The sequence below is a fragment of the Leptinotarsa decemlineata genome, unplaced genomic scaffold (genome assembly GCF_025532065.1).
Source record: "Leptinotarsa decemlineata unplaced genomic scaffold, Ldec_3_MD MMD2_tig00002082_RagTag_RagTag, whole genome shotgun sequence".
Classification (NCBI taxonomy): Eukaryota; Metazoa; Arthropoda; class Insecta; order Coleoptera; family Chrysomelidae; genus Leptinotarsa; species Leptinotarsa decemlineata.
The window spans coordinates 9,380,471-9,401,618 of NW_027412573.1; the positions used below are offsets into that span (position 1 = coordinate 9,380,471).

Here is a 21,148-nt window from a genome sequence, read left to right on the forward strand (position 1 = left end):
ATACGTCGGTTCTGACATTCAGACAGACCACATAATACTTTCTCAGTCGTGCTAATGAAGGCGTCCGATTTTGACTTTCTCACTCTTTATCTCACTGAGAACTAGTGATTCAACAAAGCTGCAATTCAAATATGTTATTTACATTATCATTATATATAAATATTAAAAAAACCAGACGGATAGATCGGTTCTAACATGCAGGCAGACCACATGATACTTTCTCAGTCGTGCGAACGAAGCGATATGTCTTAGTTACTATACTATAAGTCTGCGGGACGCTGGCTCTTAGACTGAAAGGCATAATTCTCAAAAATTTTGTTCAAAGAGAAAGTTTTTGCTCTTTCAAGCAACCACAATACACTTTTTCTATGATGCATCATTTCTTATATGTAATATCTGAGTTTGTTAATGAACGATAAATAAAAATCACGGTACCTGTACATAATTAACATGGTTTCGAAGGTTTTTAACTTTTGTATACTTTGTGATTCATAACTTCATTTCTATAAGAGAACCTGGTTCAGTTCGAAATGTCTTACTTTGAACAGAACATTTATCGAATTCCTATGGAGCAACAAAATCTGTGAATATATTCAACTCCATACATCATCTCCAGACAAGTATTTACCTAAAGGATACGGTGCTATAAATTTTTCAAACAATTAGCTGGTCTCACTGTTGGTCAATGAAGAGAATATAAATCATTACATTGTTACAGGTCACGACAATAAAAGTAAATTACAAATAATTATTGCCCATCATAAACGTTAATCAATGACAGTACGCTGTGTACCACCGGTTGCAATGAACATGGATGATTTGACTTTTATTGCACACTCATCGTTTGTATGACTAAGCTATATATTGTCAAACTGAAACTAGAGAGCCATTGTCATTAATTAACCTCTTTCAGATAACTGTTTTCCTTAGTTTAGGTTACATTTTGAAGGTATTAATGGACAACCATGTTTTCATAACTATAAGTTATGAATTAGAAGGCATTTGTCTTCATCCTCACTATTTGAAACACAAAATATCTACATTTCAAATACAAAAAACTCGAGAAATATTAATGCATGGACTTTATGTACCATATACACAAATTCAACACTATTTGAAGTTAGGTTAGGTTAGGTCCAAACTGAGTGGGTCTATTTGACCCTCCACCGCAACCTGCAAGGGTTTATTGTGGCTCACACCTATTCACACTCGACCAAATAAACCCAGCTTCTTAACGAAGCCGATTAGTTTGTATGGTGAGTGGTATTTCAGGTCAGATGGTGAGCGTACGGCTCTGCAGAACTCTAAAAACCTGATTCGGTCGCCAGCAGGGCGGGCAGAAAGTATATGCTCTGCTGTTTCATCATTGATGAGGTAGTCGGATAGTCAAGGTGCAAGATTCCTACCTTGATACCCGCGACAACCTTCCCATATGACGGTTTTTGCACGTCAGCTACACCTGACGGTGCCTTAAATTCAACCGTGCAGGACTTTTTGACCTCTGGTTTTGGTGAATAATCACTTGAGCGCAAAAGTTTGCTAACCTGCTCATGGGGGGTTTGATCCTCCACCTTAGACAGATTTTCCGTACGCCGCTCAAGAATGTGGTTCAAGGCGGTTTCATAAGGTACCCCGCTCTTGAGGAGACGACTCAGTCATTCAGTGATGCCAACTGCTCAATTTTTTCCCCTAAGCCTATTTTAAAACCCCCTAAATTCAAACCGAGAAACCCCAAATTTTTTTAGTGAATTAGTGAATGAATTGAATATTCAAAGTTGCTATAACATTAAACAGTTAAAAAGTTAATAGATTAACTTACCTTCATATTCTCATTATAACGAAGTTTTAAATAAAAAGGTTATTGAAAAATGTTACATAAGATTTTTGAAACATGGTAACTTTTCTATTGCCTTTATGTGAGTACGTCAGTAATAAATAACATCAACTAATGAATAAAAAATAAATACATCAAATGAACACACATATTTGAGCATGAATACTTATACTATATTAATTCCCAATTCATTAATAATTTCGAAAAACTCATCAGCTTCCTGTTCTTCATTTGTGTCGAAATCAGTTCTCCCTAAAAAATACCCTAAAAAAATGCCCCCCTCCAAAAAATCCCCTTTTTCAAATTATATATCCTAAATTTAGGGGGAAAACCCTCAAGTTGGCATCACTGCGGTCGTTTCCTGGCTGCACCCCCAAGTCTTTTTTTCGGGTTCAGTTATTGGATCAGGAGTTGGAGAGTTGAGAAGCTCTCACTCCTGAACTAAATTTACACAAGGGTCAGTTGGAGTCGTGAGCTCGACATCCATCTCCACTGTAGACTCAGCGTCAGAAAGAGTTTTCAAGTTTACTCTGTCCATAAAAGTCCCCCCACGAGTAGCTAGGGAAGGCAGGTCAATCATGGCAGAGCCCCGCATTACCGTGACAAGGCGATACTACGACGAGAGGGCGCCCGGTATCTTGAAGGTTCCGTTAGAGACAGCTGATAGGCTCTCGGCACGGATACACAAACCTCAGTGGTAAGCCATCGTTGGGATGCCATTCAGAACCACAAGTGATTCTGTCATTCACATATCCGTGGAAGCAGGCATCCGAGGGCCGGTTTGCTCAACCACCACATCCTAAGCCAATACACTCGCCAAAAACAGCATGCACAATGGTTCAAGCAGTGAAAGATGAACAAGAACAGCGATACTATATCAGTAGTAACAGTAACAGTAGTACTATATCGAAACTTGAATATCGCCAAGAGCATGTTCGGTAAGCATATTAGTTCTAATCAGAATGGCTTCGAATTGAAAAGCAGATGGCCCTACTGAATCTAGGATGAAACTGAAGATTACAACAACCTAACACAGTTGAAGAAACATTCGAAAATAAAACCTATACCTTAACCTCTTTCAAAGAGATATAAAGGAGTATAACTCAAGTGAATTTTGTAATCGATCATTTTAATGCTTGGAAAGAAAATGTAGATATACAAAAACCGTTGATAAATTCTTCTGGCAACTGTTTGGCTTTGTTTTGTAATTGTGTTCAGGTGTATTGATATTTTGTGTGATATTTCATTGCTTTGAATTTCCGTGAATTGCTTTATTTCGGCATATGTTTCACTCACCTATCAGGAGATGATAACAATTTGTGATTTTTTTCACACAGATTAGCTACCTAGTGTAATGTTTGGCGGTAGACAGCATGTCAAAGTGCAACAAAGCATCGTTATGAGATGTGAATAAGAAAGTGTTTGAAATTTCAGGGAGAAGTATGGGAAATATAAGACGAAGAGGGATTTTTTTAAGGACAAAATACAAGCACTACAGAAAAATCCTTAAGGCGCTCTCAGAGCGGTGCCAGTGCGAAAGTGGCGATTCACATTGGATTTGAATCGCTGGAGATTAAATCCATTTGGAAACAGATCTACAGGGAGTTTATTTACATTATTATTATCATGAGTTTATATACATCTTCTTAAATTATTTTTTGTATATATATATATATATATATATATATATATGTATGTGTGTATATATGTGTATATATATATGTATAGTAAAATAGATTAACAGGATCTCTCAGTAAAAAAATCAAAAATCAAACTCTGCTTTACTTTGCCAAGCTTTCGCTTCTAATGGGAAGCTTCTTCATGTTGGTCTTACAGGGGCATGCCGTTGAGATGAACTTCGATAATTAAAAATTGATGACATGGAAGATTTTAATCCGGCCTTTTTAATAAAATTACCCGATACTAAAACATTACACAGTCACAGGAGAATTCTACCAAATTTGCAAAAAAAAATGTGTGAAGTCTCGACCATGCACAAATGAAACACGTTTTTTTTTAATTACGAAACAGCCTGTGGGGATGAATAAATTTGGTACCATGGCGAAAGAAATAGCGAAATTTTTGCAATTACCGAACCCTGAATTATATACTGGCCACTGTTTCCGAAGGTCATCTGCGACTATTTTACTTAATGCAGGGGCAGATCTTTTAACTTTGAAATGCCATGAGGGTTGGAAATCCAGCAATGTTGCTGAATTTTATATCGACATCTCCATAGCTAACAAAATGAAAATTTCAAAAAGTATAGTAGACATTTCAAAAACTACACCTCAACGATTTGATCTCCACAAACTTTATTTGAAAAATATATCACAACATGTTTCGCTAAGATATTAGCTTTTTCAAGTGTTGTATTGTGATGTGATATATTTTTCGAATAAAGTTTGTGGAGATCAAATCGTTGAGATGTAGTTTTTGTAATTACTATGGATCTTCATCAAGTAACGGCCGAATCAATCAGAAAAAGTATAGTAGAATCCCTTCAGCCTCCAGCGCAATTAGTACCTGAACACAACAATTTTGTGGAAGCTCAGTACGTTTCCCCATCAACTTTAACTTCAACCGTAGAACATGTTGAAACAAAACGACTTATCAGGAATTACTTTACAAAATTGTTCAAATATAACTGTTAATTACTATATTATTACTACATACAAGTATTATTATACAGGGTGTCCCTGGACTTCCTCTTTTCCTCTCGGTAATGTATAGATGGGGTCAAAATATCACCAGTACTTCATATAACTTTTTTTCCTAAAAGTCTTCGTAACCAAGTTACGGGCCCTCGAAGTTACAAAATGAAAAATGTTTTTCTTTGATAACTTTTCAAGTGAATATTCAAAATCATCCAAATTTTGGTAATTGACTAAACAAATGAATTCCGTCGATGAGCTTTCATGCAGGAGTCAGTTGTTTTGCTACAAAGTCAGGAACGGACTACCCCCGATGGTCCACACCTCAAAACTTTGAAATGACAGATATTTTTCAATATTTTTCAACAAAATAAGGTTACTTGGACAATTTTATGAATAAAAGTACTCGTGTGGAAAGTCGATCGGAGCAACGAGTCTTGATAAAAATGTAGTTCTACTCGACGACATCAAATCCGCTCGTCCACTATTATTTGAAATGAATAATTATCAAAGCAGAAATAATAATGATAACGTTAATTCAACAACATTTATAACAGGAATAAGTCGAAGTATGCTAAAATGAAGTCGTAAACAAAAAGTACAGTACCTATATGGAAGTTTAAGTCACAATTGTGATAGCAGATATTTTTTCAAAAGAAATATCAAGTTCTGTAGATTCGTGGTGTTTTTAAACTAACAAGCTACTTTACTATGAAATATCGAATTCATTCCATATTTTGTATGTACATAATACGTGTGGAATAATCACGTTTCGTGTTGATCAGTTATCTGAATCTCATGAAACTCAACATTCGAATGTTTCAAATTCTTCTTCACAGCTAAACTGTTGAGGAGTTTCACTGATAATTATAATTTTATGGGAGAAATTCTTTAACACGAATCTAAATTTAGCTGAAAAAACGCACATCGGAAAAAATATTTACTATACTAATAAAAAGCAAACGAATGAACTACAAAAACGGCTGCACATGATCAGGTGAAAAATATCCGGGGAATAATTATGTTCCATTTCTTTCAACAATATTGACAAAAAAACCTTTTAGAAAGTTTTGATAAAAAATGAGACACTGGAATGAAATTTTGTTTTGTTGAGTGGTGCGTTGTCATATGACTATCATTGTATTGTCAATATTCTATAGAATATTTTGAATTTTTTTGATATGGCCGAACAGTTTACATTCAATGAATATGCAGATATGCATGTATTTTATGGACGAGCATTTTGTAATGCTGCAGAAGCTCGTCGTCTGTATTCCGAGCATTTTCCCAATCGAACGGTACCGTCAAGAGAAACATTCGAGCGTGTCGATCGCAGCTTGAGGGAGACAGGTATGTAATAATTGATAATTAATTTGAGCACGTTGTTTTATTTCGATATTATTGTAGGTACAGTTTTGCCAAAACGAGGTGGTGAGGGCGCTCCTAGGACTGTACGTACCGTTGTATTGGAGGAAAATATTTTGGAAGCCGTCGCTGATGATCCTTCAATGAGCATCAGAAATCTATCAGAACAGTTCCATACATCCAAGTCCACTATTCATAGAATAATTAGGGAACAACTGCTCCACCCATTTCACATCCAGAAGGTACATGCCATGACACCTCAAGATTTTCCAGCACGACTGGAATATGCCAATTGGTTCATGGATAGGCAAAGAGAGGATATGACTTTTATTAATCGAGTTTTATTCACTGATGAAGCAGGTTTCAGTAGAGATGGAGTTATCAACTCTCATAATCTCCATATATGGGCCGAAGAAAATCCCCATGGGATATTGCAAAACAAACACCAACGGAAATTCAACGTGAATGTTTGGGCTGGTATCATAGGAAACCATCTTATAGGACCATTCATTCTACAGGACCGATTGAATGGAGAACGTTATTTGGAGTTCATTCAGAACGATTTGAATGGACTTTTGGAACATGTTCCATTGCAAACCCGAAGAGATATGTGGTTTATGCATGATGGCGCTCCTCCTCATTTTAGTTTGATTGTGCGTGACCATCTGAACCATATTTTCCACAATAGATGGATTGGTAGAGGTGGGCCATATTCATGGCCATCGCGGTCTCCGGATTTAAATCCATTGGATTTCTTTCTGTGGGGGCATCTAAAAAGCATTGTTTACGCTACACCTATTCACACAAGAGATGCATTGTTGAATAGAATAACATTACATTGTGAAGCCATACGAAACGACCCTGGAATGCTATTTCAAGTACAGAGAGGGAGTCTTCGCAGACTAAGAAAATGTATAGAGAGAGAAGGTGGTCATATCGAGCAGTTTCTGTAGCGGATTTTTCATTTCTGTTTGCTCTTGAGGCTCTTGAGTTTCGTTAGTTAAACGAGTTTGCATTATAAAAATTCGTTATGAACATTTTACCTATCATTTCCATTTTCCTTAAAAACTAATATTTTCGAATAATGGTAGACATCTCAGGATAAATGTGGTTGAATTAACGTTATCATTATTATTTCTGCTTTGATAATTATTCATTTCAAATAATGGTGGGCGAGCGGGTTTGATGTCGTCGAGGGAAACTACATTTTTATCAAGACTCGTTGCTCCGATCGACTTTCCACATGAGTACTTTTATTCATAAAATTGTCCAAGTAACCTTAATTTGTTGAAAAATATTGAAAAATATCTGTCATTTCAAAGTTTTGGGGTGTGGACCATCGGGGGTAGTCCGTTCCTGACTTTGTAGCAACATAACTGACTCCTGCATGAAAGCTCATCGAAGGAATTCATTTGTTTAGTCAATTACCAAAATTTGGATGATTTTGAATATTCACTTGAAAAGTTATCAAAGAAAAACATTTTTCATTTTGTAACTTCGAGGGCCCGTTACTTGGTAACGAAGGATTTTAGGAAAAAAAGTTATATGAAGTACTGGTGATATTTTGACCCCATCTATACATTCCCGAGAGGAAAAGAGGAAGTCCAGGGACACCCTGTATATGTATTTTATTTTTCAATACTTGAAAACAACGCTACCGTAGAAAAAGTACAGTGTACAATTTGTGAGAAAATGACATATTTCCCACTTGCTTGATTTACGACACTCGTCTCAAGAAACTTCTGCGCTCATGAGAAATATGTCGTTTGTCTCACTTGTTGTACAATATACTATTTTTTTAAGACAAGTTGAAAAGTCTGCAAAATACTGGTGTGAGTTCATTTGCGCACTGGCACTTCATCAGGGCCAGACTCCTTGTTGATATTAAGCTGTTTCAAAATTCGCCTGACTAGATGCTGTCGAAAAGTAATTTCCGGCATTTTGAATTCTAGAGGGGGAATAGTGGGTAGTACCTTTCCCAGAAAATCGACTGTGAAAAGAAAATCGTATTTACACAACTTGTTTTCGTACCGTTGGAAACCTAGGAAGTTTCGCTAACGAACGGCAAAACAGAAAATGCGGATATTGGACTTTCCGCGGGCGTTCTGCCGTTTATGATAAATCACTTAATGCCATTTAATCCCGCAGTTCATCCTAAGACAATGTTAATTTATTCGTGGCCGTCGGTAATGATAAATGGAGTGTCCAGTCTAGCAGAGCTGGCCTATGATATTTCTCAGGTGGATTATGGTTCATATTTCAAGCGGCCGCACTGACTGGCGATTTATTGCGGATTTAAATTGAAGAACGTTCTGCAGCGGACTCGAGACTCTGACGTACAATTTACATTTATAATGGTAACTGGTCGTAATTAGGGAATGATGCTCTCGTGGAAATTAAGCGAGGAGATTTCCGAGTTATTGACCAAGAGACAATAAAATGGAAGTTCAATATTCGTTTCATCGGCTCGCGCTGATTTTTGAAAAATTTGTTTTTGGAGTAGGGTCAAAACTTAGCGCTTTGATCCAATTCTCTCTAATTCCAAAGTTGAAAAATCTTCTGTTTCAAGCAGTTTCTTCAAGTGTTTCCCCAATCGCATTGTGCAAAACTTCATTCATTTGCATCCTTGCATCTGTCAATTTTTTTCCTTTTTGGGAGCCGTCTAACTCGTCCATTTCTTCAAAGTCTCCGGAAAATACCCCAAAGTCTCAAAGGTTTCTTGCATTTTCCCCATGTTTCTCGTGACCCATTCCTACAATCTTATTTCCTGTACTAATCTCTACTGGTTTCTTGCTGGACCTATGTCATATTCTTCTGGGCATAATAAGGGCTCATGAAATATAACGAGCCGTCCTTGTCCTTTTGTTTCCTTGTCTGCAGCTAAGGTCTCCGTTGTACAAGTGTCCTCTTGATGGACAGTGTCCAATGAGTAGCCCTGGAATCGTTCGGAGCCGATCCCTGCTTTGTTGATGCAGTTCATAGATTCTCTTATCGGATAGCTGTTTTGATAAAACTTTTCCCGCGTCTGTTGGAATGACTGATCAGTCTCCACTCTTCGCATTCTACAACCTCAACCGCGTAGTTTGCGTCGAACATGTTATTCGGTGTCATGTGGTTCGAGAAGGAAATTTCTGTTTTGCAACTCTTGCTTCCTCAATTACAAGATCTAGAGTAGGAAGACTGAAGAGTGTTTCCAATGCAGCTGTTGGGGTGGTTTTCATAGATACCGTTATTCCCAGACATGCAAGTATTTGCACGCTGCTCAGTGTGTTAATATGGGTCGAATATTTTATCTTCGACCACAAGACCACAGATGCATAATGTTATCGTGGGTTTAACCACCATGGTGTAGGGTCAATACGTCATGTCTTGTTTCACCCCCTATGTCTTTCCATAGATGCATCTGGTTAGTATCAGTGCTACCTTCGGGTTTCTTTTCACCCCTTCTAGACGTTGATGTCAGGTCAGGGTGGGATCTAATATAACTTCCAGTTATTTGACTTCCCCCGACGAAAGTATGTCTTCATGTCGAAGTATTGATGATACTAGGCCATCTGTTTTGGACCTCTTGGTGAATGCTACTATTTTCTATTTCATTGAGCTTATAGTCAGCCCTTCTTCCTCCGTCCATCTTGTTTTAATATTTCTGCTGCATGCGTCCCTCCACTATATCATTCTCTGATGACTGTACAGAGCGGTATGGCCAGAATACTGAGTAACTCATCCATTATGAAGTTTCAAAACAGTGGGGAGGAAACCTCACCGTGATGACAGCCCCCCTGCCACTACTGTTTTTCCTATAATGGTCATGTATATCATACAGTAAATCCACCTATAGCTTGTGTCGTCCATTCCTTCTCTCCTTGACGCCTGGATGATTGATTATAGAGACGTATTATCAATTGCGCCCACAATGTCCAAGTTTTTTCATGGAAAACCTTAGTTTTTCTCAAAATTGTATACGTGTCAGCAAACTACGAGGTTTGACTAGAAAATAACGGTACTGGTTCTCTGTGAGACCAACGGTGCTAGTCTCAAGGTCAAATATCATATTGCCGGGATGTAATATGACATGTTCCAGGCGGTTGAAGGGATCTAGCTTGCTCAGTTGGGCTATAGCCTTTGTTTGTGTCAGGCCAGGAATCTGCCGTTTTTCTGTGATTTGATTAAGAACCTCTGTCGAAGCGAAATATTTAGTGAAACTTGGTTAATCTATGATATAGACTTATTCTAGCTCGAGAAGACATCGAAAATGATCCACGTCCAGGATGACCTTCAACTTCTGAAACTGATGCAAACGTCGTGAAAATAACTAATCTCATCTGTCGTTAGGATTAGGATCATCGTTTGATGCCTGAAGTTTCGTCGATTACTACGGTAGACATTATCAAAGGCAATGTGGTAACGGTCGCAGTGCCCATCGTTTCGATCGCATTAACTACAATGCTCGTTTTTAACTCTGGTTTTATATTATTATTAGTGGGCGGACTGCAATTCCAGGAATTGCATTTACCCGATACCATGTGAGTACGGAAAATCCTAAATCGGTGAAACTAAGAGGCCATTGCCGAGCACAAGAAACACACACAGCTAGGAAAAACCAGCAAATCAGGAATAGCAGATCGTGTTTGGATCCATCAACATAACATCGACTGGTCCCAAGCTGAGATCATACACAGGGAGGAACATTGGTTCAGAAGGAAATTCAAAGAAGCCGCATACATGTTGACCAATGTATTCAGCCAAGCTAGCGTAGAGATAAGCAACATATGGAAACCCATAATTGAGGAAAAAATGGCCAACTCCCGCCAAACTCATCTCCAGCTAAAGCGGTAAAGCGGAATGAGGAAAGCGGAGATAAGTGAAAGTACTCGAATGACCCATAAATAGTCATCTCTCGGAGGAATTAGTCCAGTCATTACCCGAAGACGATTGTGGATACTAACAATCGAAACGTCGTGAAGTAACTTGGCTTCCAAGCCATCTGTTAATTTTTTGTTTAATTGTTTTACTTGTATTTTATTTCACTGTAATTTCATTTCAGGGTTTCTTTTGCTTAATATAATTGTAAGTTTTAGCTATTCTTTTTTCAATTTTTCTTTTTTATTGATTCTTTCAGGGATTTTAAATCATTTTATATAATATTAGACAATGGAAGTCCGAACTAATGAAATTCATCACCTTCAAACAAAAATTTCTTCGAATTACATATTTGAGTGATCACCGAATGACTTTGGTGAAAATGAGCTTGCTTTTGTCAAATGACTTTCATAGATATTGTCTCCAATGAATTTCTCAAGCGTATATATAATGTCGTCACTTTGCTCCTTAATACCTTCGATTTGAATATTCATAACGTTCTGTAAGAAAAGCTGGAATTCTATTAATTTTTTATGTTGAATACCATAAGGAGTACCATCATCACATAAATATTAAAAATGTTTCAAATGATATTTCAACTCGGCGAAATATTTAATTTTGTCAAATATTCAAATTAATTGTGACTTAATTCATTATAATTTATTCTACAGTAGATTTGTTACATTTTTCTACCCACGCGTAGAATTTTGCATAAAATATTTTTTTAGTCAACATGTGAAGAACATATATTGAGATCAGTTGCAAAATAATAATACTAACCTCTAAGGAAAGATGAATTTTTGATTATAGAAACATACAAAATAGTAATACAAATTATGAAAAATCGTGAAACAAGAAAAATTAATTGGCGCTCCGGGGCGACTTGATTGAGTAGTTGTTGAACCTAATAATGAAGTTTTTGATGAAATCATTCAAAATCCTCAATCTCGAGTCTTCCACATTTTCTATCTCTCTGCCAGCGTAAATCCTATTTTTCAATGTCCCCCAAAGAAAATAGTCCAAAATAGTGAGATCTGGTGATCTTGCAGGCCATCTAATTGTCCCATTATTTGTCTTGATATGAAAGGACTCCAGTTCGAACATTTAATGTGCCATTACTTTTTTTGGGTATATAAATTACTTCACTTCAATTTTCATTACAATTATAGTGTTCGTTTTGGATGTTATTATTGCTATCATTTCCTTTTCTGCTCATCAAAACATATATAATATATTTTTGTGGTAGATATGTTTCAGATAATCATAAAGGATTTTCTTATTCGAAATTCGAAATATGAAAAAATATCAATAGGTACCTAAAACTCTACGGTACATAGGGAGACGTGAAAGTTGCTATTGTGTTTTTATTCAACTCAGTCAACCAATTTCCAGGGCCGTAATTTAAAAGGGAATAATTCGCCCAATTATAATGGAATATTACCGAAACATCCCGAAATATAAAATAAAATTGAATTTCTCAGTATGACGTGAACGACTTCGATTCAAAAACTACAACAAAAAATACAGGTCCGTATTCAAAAATTCAAAGATGGGGGTGGCTCAAGTCAGATGACACCCTATATAAAATATTCATGGACATATTCTGATAGCCCACATCAAATGTCTACAGCTAAATGTGGATAGATTTTCAATATGTCTGCGAATAAAGAAGATATAGGAAAAAATATAATTTGGGACCAAAAGAACCATATTCGATTTTTTCACATCATTGAATAGGTCTCTAAAATACGCAACTTTGCCACAATTTAACCGATTCTCTATCTCTTATCGTTCAAGAAATCCCCATGTACAGAAACGAATTTGAATAGCCCTGTATATCAGTAGGGAATGAGAGCAGTAATTCTTCGTTTTGTGCATAGTTTCTAACGTAGCAGGTAGATAATCTAGAAACCATTCGAATTAAACAAGAATATACATATACTTTTTGATAAGAATTATTTCCGAATAGTTCTTGTATCCATTGCATATTTCACAGGTGAAAATCATGCTCAGATAAAACTCTGACGAACCGATAGGATATGAAACGAACTTCCAGACCAATGAGGTTTTTTTCGTACACGTTAATCCGATGTTAGACGATTTGAGATGATTTTATTGAGTTATGAATCAAAGACTGAATCCACTTGATCATGTGAAATGAATATTAGATAAGTTGCAATAGTTTCTACAACATTGGCATGGCAGCTGGGCCAATTTTTCCACGAATATTGATATTGATATTTGAATAAATTTTGAATAGTGCCTACTTTATTTATCAACGGGAATGTAGCTTGTCAGTGTTTATTGTACATTGTTATCCATTATTTGAGATATCAGAGGGAGTAGGTACTTTGCCATATGAATTTTCAAAATTGGGTTTGTCACCTCTTAAACGTGAATAATGATGGTTGAAAAATACATTTCCAGTAGCAATATAAACATAAAAATCCACCTATATGAGTGTTTTTATCGAATACTTTCACCAATTATTTTATAGCTTACCATTAATGTTATCTTGTGTGTATCATGTACCTTAATTTCAAAATACATACTCTGAAATCACGCTTATTTGGAATGAGATTTGACGTGATTGTAACTTTCTGAATCTAGCCGAAGTTCTTTGTGAAACTCATTCACCATATGGCAGAATCGTAAAGTGACACATTTTCCATTCCAAAATCTTCAGATTGTGTGAAAAAATATGAAACTTTTTCATGCATCAAAGACTCAGTAGAAATAAACTACAGAGCAGTTTGAATAAATCACACCGGATTTCTCCAGAAAATGAATGATAAATAATTAACAAACAACTAACTCACCAAGCACAAGTTTTTGAAGGATATCTTGTTTGGAACAGTGCAGCTGACAGACTAAAAGCAATAACTTCTGGCGATAAGTTATCAGCCTTACGACCGATATTGAGAGTTCTCATTAAGTTTATTAATATGTTATTATTATGAGGAACATTAAATCAAAATGTGATCTATCGAGTCCTGTTTTCATCAGAATTGAATATTTTTTACTGATTTGTTATTTATGGATATAATATAATAAAGCTAATCAGATGATACATTTTCAGACTTATTTATTTGGTTTCGTTTCTCTTCGATCTAGGATTTCACAATCAAAAAAACCAACGACTTGATTTGAGTTTCGATTTAATTTGATATAACTGTGATGGTTATACGAAGTGAGTCAGAATAGTTGTTGATCACTTATCATACAAATGGTGAACGATGGTTGAACTGAAGATACTTTTGCAACAAGTAAGGATTTTTCAAGCAGAAAACACGAGCACTGCAGAAAAATACTTAAAAAGCGCTCTCAGAGCGGTGCTTGTGCGAAAGTAGATATTCACATTGGATTTGAATCGCTGGAGATTAAATCCATTTGGAAAAACATTCTCAGGGAGTTTATTCTTCATAAACGCGGTTCTCCAAATGAAATAGTTCTCAAACAGTGATGTTCGAGGTGTACTGAGTTGACCCTCGGAACGATGACCAGCCACAGAGTCCGTCGCGTATTTCTGATATGTACCGGTCTTGGTGGAATCAAAAGTGCCAAGTCACTTGAACACTTCCCGTGAAAGTATCTATGGAAGAGAGACAAATCTCGAACCTTTCTTCGATATTCCAGGCTATCAAGGTTGCACGTGATGTTCGCGTCTCCAATCAGGCAAATGGCTATTTTCTGGATGGAACCCAGCAACTTCAGGGTATGTTTGGAGGCAGAGCTCCGTACATGACAACAATACTCCAAAGAAGGTCTGATCTGAGCTTTATAAAGCATCAAAAGTTGCTGAGGTGTGTATAGTTTTCTGGTTCGGAACAGTGTTCCGAGCTGTCGAGAAGCAGCCTTTGCAATTAAAGCGACATGATTGTGCCAAAACATATTGGTGTCCATTTCAACCTCCAACAAACTTATCGAAGTAGAAAGCGGAATTGTTTGACCTGCCATTATTATATCCGCTTCGGAGACATTTATATTCTTGGAGAAAACCGATGCCTGCTTTTTTGTGAGATTGAATTGAACCTGTTCACTTTCACTCCAGTTCGAAATCACTTCCAGATCCTCATTAAGGTATACAGCGTGACTCACGGTCGATGGTAGGTTAGACGTTTCTGGAAAACGCAAAGCATGATTTTTCTGAAAATTTCACCTCTCACATTTCCTTACCTGTTCTATCGATCTAAAATATTTTCAGCATTGCGACGTTGCCACTTCTATCAAAAAGTCCTGGCAATTATATTTTTTTAAATGGAACACCCCGTATATTAATACATTTTTGAAATCGCTCTGGTATTTCAATACTTTTTTGTTGATGATGTCCTATACATATCTCCATCTGTTTTCGAGATAAAAAATAAATTGTGCTATATATGGTCCAAAACATAGCCTTAATTGAAATTAAGTACATCAGTACTCTCAATTCATGAAAAGTTGATATTTTGATGATAGTTTGGACAAACTCGAAATATTCAAATAACACCAAGAAATCGACTCCATATCATACAGGGCGTGCTAAAATTACTATTTTTTCTATTGTGCATAAAAGTAGTCGAAAGATCATTTTTTCAAATGAAACCCCCTGCATATTACTCGATAAATTGAAATATGGTGAAAAATGCTTCAAGATGATATACATGTCCCTATACCTGAATCGTCAAGTTTTTTTAACAAAGCCGTTTTTTTGGAAAAATAGTTATTCACGTTTTACCTACAAGTGTTGAAAGTGACATTTTATTTTGTGAGTGGGAATTATTGCAAAACGAGCGTCAGCAAGTGGAGCAAACTCACGAGCGAAACAAAATCACTTTCAACAAATGTATCATACAAATTTTTTGTATAACGTTACTGCTGATAATAAAAACAATTATAGAGTCCATGGGATTTGAACACACGATCTTTGGTTTACAAGGCATATGTTACAACTACGTACGCCAACTCACGTTATTTTAAGGAGGATTATTGGTTAGTCATGAAGGACTTTCTACAGTTGGACTGAATACTACTTCGTCATCGTCAGTAACTTCACAGGGATTTAATATTACCAATAGCACGAACTGCATGTGTGAACTTTTCTAAATGATTTTTGGTAGGTGTTCTGATTGAAGTGTTTCTATCATAGAGATTTTCAATAACAGTTGTACAAAAAATTATTTTTAAAGAATTTGATTTCTAGGTAGCCGTGGAAATATCAAGCTTATGACAGTTTGGTGACTTTTATAAGTAATTGATAAATGGTTATTGACGGTGTTTAAAAAAATCGCCAAAAATGAATGCAAATTATTTATTATACACGGACAGTGTGATCAAATCATTGCCAGAACTTGTAGAAAATTCAACCAAATGTATCCGTTCAACATTACCAAAACCTGTTACTTCAAATGAGAACAATACTGTTAACGTTTTGGCATATTTTAATGCATATCCATTCGCAGTGCAGAAAAAGATTTAGGTGTATCACATGCTTCAGTACAACGAATTTTGAAAAATCACGGAATGCATCCGTATAAATTTACCAAAGTTCAAGCTCTAAAAGCAGAAGACTTCGAACGTAGAATGCATTTTTGTGAATCACTTTTGATTCATACACAGGGAGATCGGGAATTTTTGTCAAAAATAATTTGGAGCGACGAATCAAAATTTACGAGGGATGGTATTTTCAATAGAAGGAATAAACATTTTTGGGCTGATCATCGCGCAAATCTTAGGAGAATACAGTGCAGTCGAAAATGTGATGAACTTTTTAAAACAAACTAATCTCTTAAACAAAATTTAGTAGGTACCGTAACACAGTATCAATGTATTCACTAACAATATGAATGTCTTCAATAACTGCAATAGTTGATGAGACAATAAATAAAGCTAATTAAAAAAAATAATCCTGATGTTACAAAAGAAATGGGTTTTCAGGAAAAATTTGACCTGAATGTTTTCTATATTCTGAAGAACAATAAAATTAGCTTTTTTATTTATGAAGATACACTGAATGCAGAAATATATTTCCAAATATTAAGGACGACTGTAACCGATTTTCTTGAAAATTTGCCTTTAGAGGAATATAGGAATTCGTGGTTTCAACCGGGCGGAGCGCCAGCTCATTCCACCCAGAAAGTTTCCAGGAAACTTGACGAACTCTTCGACGATCGTTGGTTTAGGCGTTTAGGGCCGTGGGATACTCCAGTGCCTACCAAAGAAGAATTGCGACGGCGAATAGTGTGAAGTATTGAGATCTGGATCCCCAGGAAATTGAGAAAGCAACCACAAGTCGCGTACAAAAAAACATTTTACAGTGTTTATAATTTAATGGACAACATTTTCAGCATTTATTGTGAAAATGTGATATTTTGTTTATAATTTTGTTATTTTGAATCATCCTATTATGTTATTGACTGTATTTTCACATGTTTTGGCCCACAAAATCTTACTTTTTACCTATAGAAATGAATGATTTTTGGTACAGTTGTTCCCTGGAAACTTCGAGCCATAGTTAAGGAAATTATTTTGTAACCTTACAAACTTCCTCTCGTTCATTGGTGTTAATTCAGGATACATTTGGTTGAATTTTTTACACATTCTGACAATGATTTGATCACTTTGTTCATGTGTATAATAAATAATTTCATAAGAACTTCGTTTGAATAATCGACATTTCCATTCATTTTGGAAGATGATTCGAAACACCGTCGATAACTCTTTGTAAATTACTTATAAAAGTAACCGAACTGCTATAAGCTTGATAATTCCACTGCTACCTAAATCCAAATTCTAAAAAAAAAAAATAATGTTTCTAGAAGAAGCGACTTTATTGAGAAAACTTGACGATTTAGGTATGGGGACATGACATATCATCTTGAAGCATTTTTCACCATCTTTCACCGAGGAATATACAGGGGGTTTCATTTGAAAAAATGAACTTTTCACTACTTTTATGCACAATGGAAATAATAGTAATTTTAGCACGCCCTGTATGATATGGAGTCGATTTCTTGGTGTTATTTGAATATTTCGAGTTTGTCCAAACCATCATCAAAATATCAACTTTTCATGAGTACTGGTGTACTTAATTTCAATTAAGGCTATGTTTTGGACCATATTTAGCACAATTTATTTTTTATCTCGAAAACAGATAGAGATAGGTATAGGACATTATTAACAAAAAGGTATTAAAATACCAGAGCGATTCCAAAAATGTATTAATGTACGGGGTGTTTCATTCAAAAAAATTAAGTTGCTAGGACTTTTTGATGGAAGTGGCAACGCCGCAATGCTGAAAATATTTTAGATCGATAGAACAGGTAAGTGAATGTGAGAGGTGAAATTTTCAGAAAAATCATGCTTTGCGTTTTCCAGAAACGTCTAACCTACCATCGACCGTGAGTCACGCGGTATAACCTCCTGCTGCCGGTGAAGATATGCCTCCGTAGCCGATGTCCTGCAATCCAAATGGAATGATGAGACAAGTGTGCTGTCGTCAATAAAGAAATATATTGGATTCTTGGTTTTTTTCCAATAAGTCGTTGATATACAATAAAAAGAGGGTTGGAAACAATATGGATCCCTGGGGAACACCAGCGTTGATGGTGAATGTATTCGAGAGATATTCATCAACGGCCACTTGCAGGGAACGTTTCATCAGGAAGCTGAAGAGCCATACATAAAAATGGTAAGACAAGCCATAGCATGAAAGTTTGGCCAACAAACTCTTATGCCGGACATGGTCAAAGGCCTTAGACACAGCTCTTGATTCCCAATGGTTCTCGATTGTGTTATTCCAAATATGGGTGACATACAAGTTAGGTAGCTTGATATAACTAGGCTGTTTTCGGTACCAAGAATGGGAACAAAGACAAAATGCGTAATGGAGCTCACAGGTTCAACATTTACTGGAGGTAAAATATTCCTCCAATAGAATACCTGGGTGGTGGCTGATTTGAGCTTTAACAGGACAGAGAACAAAAACACTACAAAAGTAACACTTCGTGGTGAGATTTTCTCTGGTCAGTTCAAAACCGCAACACGTGTCCTAGTATATAATACTGCTTTTACTGAGGAAAATTCAGTTTGATCTTTCAGAATATTGGATTACAATTATTTTTGAAAAGATCAACTAACCAATAATTTCTGGTAAATTCATCACATTTACATGTAGTCCTCTGGAAACTCCCATATCTCCGTAAATGGTTATTCATATTTCGAATATAGGTATAACTTCATTAACTGATTATCTAGATTAGATATAGTTTTAGGGGCAATTTGTTTTTCTAAACCAAAAAAAAATGTATTAATCGATTATGAAATGATATTTCATTTGGATTTTGAGGGTTACATTTTTATGAGAGAATAATGTTTAAGTAAAAAATATTTTGACTTTTCACTTTTCCATCTTTATACAAAAAACGTGAAAAACTTCTGAAGGAAGAAAGAAAGCAATTGATTCCAAAATGAACTCTTAATAAAGGTGTTGGATCAGTAAAGAAGTAACTTTCAGAAACAAACTGGAAGAAAAAATAGTCTCGAAATAACTATTTTCATATAAACATTGAATTACACGAAAAAAAAAATACTTTGAAACAACTACTTTTATATGAATATTGATTTATGCAAAAACACTTTTTTCTCTTTCGTTTGCATTTCAAACATTCGTAATGGAATCGAATCAGATATCATTCGAAGGATTCCTACACAATATAATTATTGGAAGAAGTGAAATTCCTCTTACATGAGACACTTTCCTTATTGCCTGTTCAGCACCAATAATTTTTGGGAAAACAAGTTTTTGGCTTTCTACTACTCCATCTTGATATAGAAAAATGTGGGAATCTTAAAAAAAAATGTTTGATGACAGTACATTATGACATTCAATAGCGTATTCAATTCAATACCAGCCATATGAATCTGGGAATTTTTAGGAGATAGGTATTAATTTTTGGGAAAGGAAGATTCCGGCTTTCTACTTCTCCATTTTTATACAAAAAATGTGGGAAATTTCTGACGAAAGAAAGGAAGCATTTAATAACAAAATGAACCATTCAGAAAGATGTGTAGCATATTTATGCATACCATTCATATGAATCTTGTTTAAATTGAAAGGGGTATATTCTTAGGAGAGATTATTTTTTGGGAAAGAAAAGTTTTGGCATTCTACTTCTTATTTCTATATAAAGAAAGTCCTCGATTGAGGATGTTTCTTTTTCATATACTATATTGTGTAGTAGTCTTGTGAGTAATATCTGATTCAATTTAATAACGAATATTTGGAGTATAAACTACATAGAAAAAATTGTTTGTGTATAATTCGGTGTTCATATAAAAGTAATTGTTCCTAGAGTGTTTTTTCTTGCAGTTTGTGTTTAGAAATTACATTTTTGTATGATCTACACATCTTTGCGAAGAGTTAATTTTAAAATTATTTTTTCTATTATTTTCTTTGAATGTTTCCCTAATTTTTTGTATGATGATGGAAAAGTAGAAAGTCAAAGGTTTTTCTCCCAGATATTTCATTTGTATCAACACAGAAACATTTAAAATACTCGAAGAAGATCCGTGAGAAGACAGCAGAAATGCAAGCACTGTTAAATAGTTGGAATTGTCTTGTTGGAGACAAAAAGACCATCATTCACCGCAATCCTCCTGCATCCGCACTTATAAATAACCGAACATAAAAATGCAAAACCATTCACTGCACTGAATATTGCGATCGTACACTTTAAAAGGAGAGCTCCATAACCACGATATGAATCAAATCAAAATTTATCGACCCCGCATATCGGGATGTGATACACAGAATCACGACTTTGTCGCGTTCTCCGATTAAAATCGATTATTTCGTTTTTGTTCCGATGTGAAATATGTTTCCATAGTTTCAGTTGGTATTCACGTTCCTCTTAGCAGCAGCTTTCCCATCCCGGACGACAAGCAGATTGCTATCACCGATTACTACATCGTTGAATGGATAATAATTTCAGTTTAAATACTTTTTGTTCTACTTTTGACTTGTCTATTTCTTCCAATTTTCCAGTAAACGCTGCAGATTCATGGGCGTATTGTGTTTTTCATCCATCTTTCTCATAACACCCGTTCCCTGGACAAGTTGGTGCAGTTCCTCTGGTGAGTGTATGTCATATTCTTTTGGACATATTTTGGATTGTCCATAAATGTTTTGCCTTCCGTTTCAGTGCCGCACGTTCTCTTTTCTTCTAAGGATAAAACACAAGCACTACAGAAAAATCCTTGAGGCGTTCTTAGAGCGGTGCCTGATTCACATTGGATTTGAATCTCAGGAGATCAAATCTATTTGGAAAAACATTCACAGGAACGTTCTCATAAAAGCAGTACTCCAAATGAAAGAGTTATCAAATAGTGAAGTTCGAGGTGTACTGAGTTGGACCTCAAAAGGATGAGTAGCTACAGTCCGTCGCCTATTTCTGAT

General features: G+C 35.7%; 1 protein-coding gene across 2 annotated transcripts in view; it reads right to left on the reverse strand.

Moving 5' to 3' along the window:
• Ntan1 (N-terminal amidohydrolase 1) overlaps window positions 1–21,148 on the reverse strand; it is a 104,471-nt gene that overhangs the window by 56,184 nt on the left and 27,139 nt on the right. Inside the window, exon 1 of one of the 2 annotated variants that reach the window (XM_074176969.1) lies at window positions 13,533–13,688. The exons of the other annotated variant lie outside the window; for it this stretch is intronic. Coding sequence (XP_074033070.1) covers window positions 13,533–13,645 — 113 coding nt within the window. The 5' untranslated portion in view covers window positions 13,646–13,688. Of the gene's footprint in view, window positions 1–13,532; window positions 13,689–21,148 lie in introns of those variants that run through there. 2 annotated transcript variants of the gene reach the window in all.